This window comes from Nannospalax galili, unplaced genomic scaffold (assembly GCF_000622305.1).
Source record: "Nannospalax galili isolate Female #2095 unplaced genomic scaffold, S.galili_v1.0 scaffold105, whole genome shotgun sequence".
Lineage (NCBI taxonomy): Eukaryota > Metazoa > Chordata > Mammalia > Rodentia > Spalacidae > Nannospalax > Nannospalax galili.
Window position 1 is genome coordinate 154,245 of NW_008354502.1, and position 4,066 is coordinate 158,310.

A 4,066-nucleotide genomic window follows, 5' to 3' on the forward strand; every position below is an offset into this window, starting at 1 on the left:
AGAGTTCAAGAGTTCATTGTGTGTGATAATCAGATCTATAGAGATTAGAAATGCATGTGCATCTTAGAGTCAACTGTATTAAAAATGAATTTTTTCTGTATGAAACTGTGTATTTTAATCATGAAATGGAGATCTTTTTTAAAGTTTAAAACCTCATTTAATTGTATGTCTTATAGGTTTATACGGAGTACAATATTGTATAACTGTATTAATTCAATCATAAACCTAAAATTTTACAGCAATTTTTAAAGAGATGCATCTTAGCTCTGGAAATTGTTATTGAATATGTCAATGCTGTTGTAATGAAATGCTTCTTCTAATTATCTGGTTATTAAATAAATAATTAAAAAAACAAAAAAAGTTCTTTCCTAGGGCGGTGTCATGAAGCACTTTCCCTGTTTCTTTCTAGTTGGTGGCCATTACACAAGGTAACTTCTTGTGTTCTACTGTGGGTAATTATGGCTAATCGTTCTGCCCTAGACATTTCAAAACAGCTAAAGACGGTTTTGAACATTTTCACCACAGAGATGATAAATGCAAAAGGTGTAGATGTAAAAAACATCCTGACCTGATTACCAGATAATGTATCCATATATCAGAACAAACACACTTTCCCCCATATATATGCATAATGACGCCATGTCACGTGAAAAACAAAATTTAAAAAAACAAAGAAAAAGATTGAGAAGAGGTTCCAAGTCAACAGACTCAGTGACCAGTGGCTAGATGGGGTTTTCAGGGCATGTGGAGCCCATGAGTGGCAGACAAGGAAGGACTAGATCCTACTTTGTTAAGACTTTAAAGAAAGGGGCTGGAGAGATGGCTCAGTGGTTAAGAACACTGACTGTCCTTGCAGAAGACCCGGGTTTGAATCCCAAGACCCACATGGCAACTAACAACTGTCTGTAACTCCAGTTCCAGGGGATCTGACAGCCTCTTCTGTTCTCCACGGGCATTGCAAGACACAGGTGCACTTGCCTACATGCAGGCAATACATGCATACACATAAAATAAAAATAAATCAAATATTTTTAAAAAACAGACTCTAAAGAAAACCTTTGGAACTTTGCTTTCTACTATGTGCAGAAATGTGTAGAATATGCCCAAGGAAAGCCCAGAGCAACACGTCCCCCTTACCTTTCCTTTAAGCTGACTGTGAATGTACATTAGGATCATTCGTGGAATCTTGACTAATGTGATAATGAATGATCCTTTTGCCACAGTACCAAGGTGGTAGCGAATAAGGCGATTCACTGATGCCAGAATAGGTGTGAATGGCAAATTCCTTTTATCCCTAATTAGAAAATGATCAAAAAGATAATTAAGGTGAAGCCTAAATCAGAATGAAAACAATGGTAAGGTTTGCTGGCCAGTGAGATGAAACCTCACCGAATTACACTTATTCTAGCTTTATGACAAAATTCTAGCAGTGAGTGAACTACTCTGAGAGCTGTGGATACATAAATGTGCTTCATTTCCCATGGTAGAACCATGAGGTTCTCAGGTTCTGCAACTTCAGGTAAAAATGCCTAAAAGTTCTTATCAATGAATACTTAAGGAGTTTACTATATGATCAGAAAAAAAAAAGAATTATTAAAAAGTTCAATCTAGAGCTGGCAGTTCATTACAAGAGTTGTACTGCTTGGTCTTTTAATACTCAGTCCCAATTTAATAGAGGGGTTTCCCAGGTTCTTCCAAGATTGTCCCCCAATGGACATTTACAGAACACCAAAGGACACTTGACACTTTCTAAGGCAGACTTTTCTACTAAAGGTAATTTAAGTTACATCATGGTCTGCTATCCTCAAGCACATCAAGACAATTCAGGAACGTGCGAGGGATGGAAAACAATCTCATTTCCCACCTCCCAAGATTATGAACCCTAACATTTTGTCACATTCATTTTCAACTCTTCTTTTCTCATAGAAGTGAAACAGTTCCAGCCTCAGCCCCGCTCTCTTCTCCCCTGCAGACATGATCTATCTCTTGGATGAACTTGAGTTTTCTCATAGAGACAAAGTCTCACCTAGTAAAATAGTATGTTACCACAGCTCCTGCCACAGTCATCTGCTGACACGCAAGAATAAATTCACTGATCCAAATCAGGCCGACCACATGGTACCACCACATGTACTGCAGAGGTCCAGAAATTTTGTACTCCACAAAGCCTTGGTCATTCTGAACAGCACTGCCTGGGAAAACGTCAAGGAAGGGAAAAAACAGCACTTAAAAGTAGAAACCAAGAAACATGGCATCTGACTACAAGAGATTAGCTGGGGTCCTACAGCACGTGCCCAGTCCCAAAGCACAAGCATGCCACACTCTTAGTGGGATTTCATTAAGGGACGACAAATAATTATCACTTAAAAAGTCGTGAAATTAAACATTATACAATTACACATTTTGATCTCCTCAAAGGCATCAAAGAAAGTGTTGAAGTTGCTCTATTTGAATACAGTTCTAATAACATTATCAGTTATTTAGGCATGGATTTTCAAACACTTCCGTGGGTTTTTTTTTCTCTTAAACAGAGTTTTTATTTATCCTGTAGTTATATAGCTAAACTATGAGCTAAGCACAGAAAGCAATGTTATGTTCATTTAGTGAGTATGGGCTCACTACACAGAGATGTTTCATACAAGCATTATCCTTCTACTTGGTACTCATAATTAATTCTTTAGTCTTAACATTTGATATGGAGTCCAGCTATCAGTAAATCAGAATCTGCCTATGAATGGACTTATCTGTAGGTGCACTAGCAAGATTCAGTAAGGTTCCAAATTAGAGAATCCCAAGAAGCAAGCTGACCCAGGATTACAGATGGGCTGTTAGCAACTCGAGAGGCTCTAAACTCATTAGTGCACTTCAGAATGCATCCAGATGTCTGAGTCAATTAAGAACTCACTTCAAAATCCACGACCATCTCAAAACTAAGAAGCAGTTTTAGCTCTTAGCTGGGCTAGACCTACATTGCTAAGATCTGCTAAAATCATGAACAGGGAGTGAGTTATTCAAGAACACCACTGCTACATATAAGGGGTCAAGAAATGTCTGAAGAATTCTCTCTCTCTGGGATGTGTGTAGTAGTGGTGGGGGGGTGCGGGAGATGAAGTTCAGGCCTGTACAAATGCTGGGTTCAACACTCTACCATTGACTCACACCCCCAACCCTCTCTTGGTGTCTTAGATGCTGCCTATCTTCTTACCAGTGGTACCAAGAAAAAGAAGTGTCATGATCCAGTACGCCCAAAACAAGAGAAGAGCAAAGAACGTCCAGAAGGGCTGGAAGACTAGCAGCGGCAGGTGTATGAAGACCTTGCCAGCCACGTGGAACAAGGCGATGGTGAGAGCTACACGCTTGCGCATAACCAGCATTATCAGGAACAAAATAACCTGAGTGGAGAGTGTGAAAGGAAAGGGTCCAGTTATTTCTCAAAGCATTGAAAACAGAAACTACAAAGTGTTAGAAAGAGCTGGACATTTCTAGAACACCCTTCGACACCAAACTTAGAAGCACTAGTCTATATATAATAACAACATTTTTAGTCTGTGCTTCTTGTAAAATTTATCATTTTCAGTTGTGTCACGGTTACTAATGTCATTTAAGGTTAAATGTAAAGGAACGTCTCGATTTATTAAGACAGAAATTTTCAATTTTTCCCTTCACCACTAATTACCAATCAAAATGTGTTGTTTGTCAGGACAAGACCCCTCATTTGCATAGACAGATGCCTGTCACTCTGAAAACGGGTGAGAGAGCTATATGCCATCACCCCAAAGCATGGGGGCATTTATTTGTATTTCATGTCCTTTACTAGAACTCCTTAAGTGGAGTTTGTAGCAGAATAACACTTGGACTCCTCACCATCTCCATCTTCTCCCCAAGAACCTAGCAGAGGGAATTGTACTTAAAGCATGATTAACAAGTATCTTTAGGGCCTGACACTTTTATTGTGGCACTATTATTGATGTTCAAAAAAAGGTTGAGATCACTCCCCCAAATGGATAGGTTTCTCTCTTTCTTCTCCTTCCTTCCTTCCTTCCTTCCTTCCTTCCTTCCTTCCTTC

General features: G+C 39.1%; 1 protein-coding gene across 5 annotated transcripts in view; it reads right to left on the minus strand.

Moving 5' to 3' along the window:
* The window catches only part of Slc44a1 (solute carrier family 44 member 1), a 205,953-nt gene that overhangs the window by 88,821 nt on the left and 113,066 nt on the right, over positions 1 to 4,066 (minus strand). For all 5 annotated transcript variants that reach the window (XM_008851699.3, XM_008851698.3, XM_029555295.1 and 2 more), the window contains exons 9-11: positions 3,206 to 3,392; positions 2,027 to 2,192; positions 1,138 to 1,294 (exon numbers count right to left, since the gene is read on the minus strand). In XM_008851699.3, the coding sequence (XP_008849921.1) occupies positions 1,138 to 1,294; positions 2,027 to 2,192; positions 3,206 to 3,392 (510 nt within the window). The remainder of the gene's footprint in view (positions 1 to 1,137; positions 1,295 to 2,026; positions 2,193 to 3,205; positions 3,393 to 4,066) is intronic.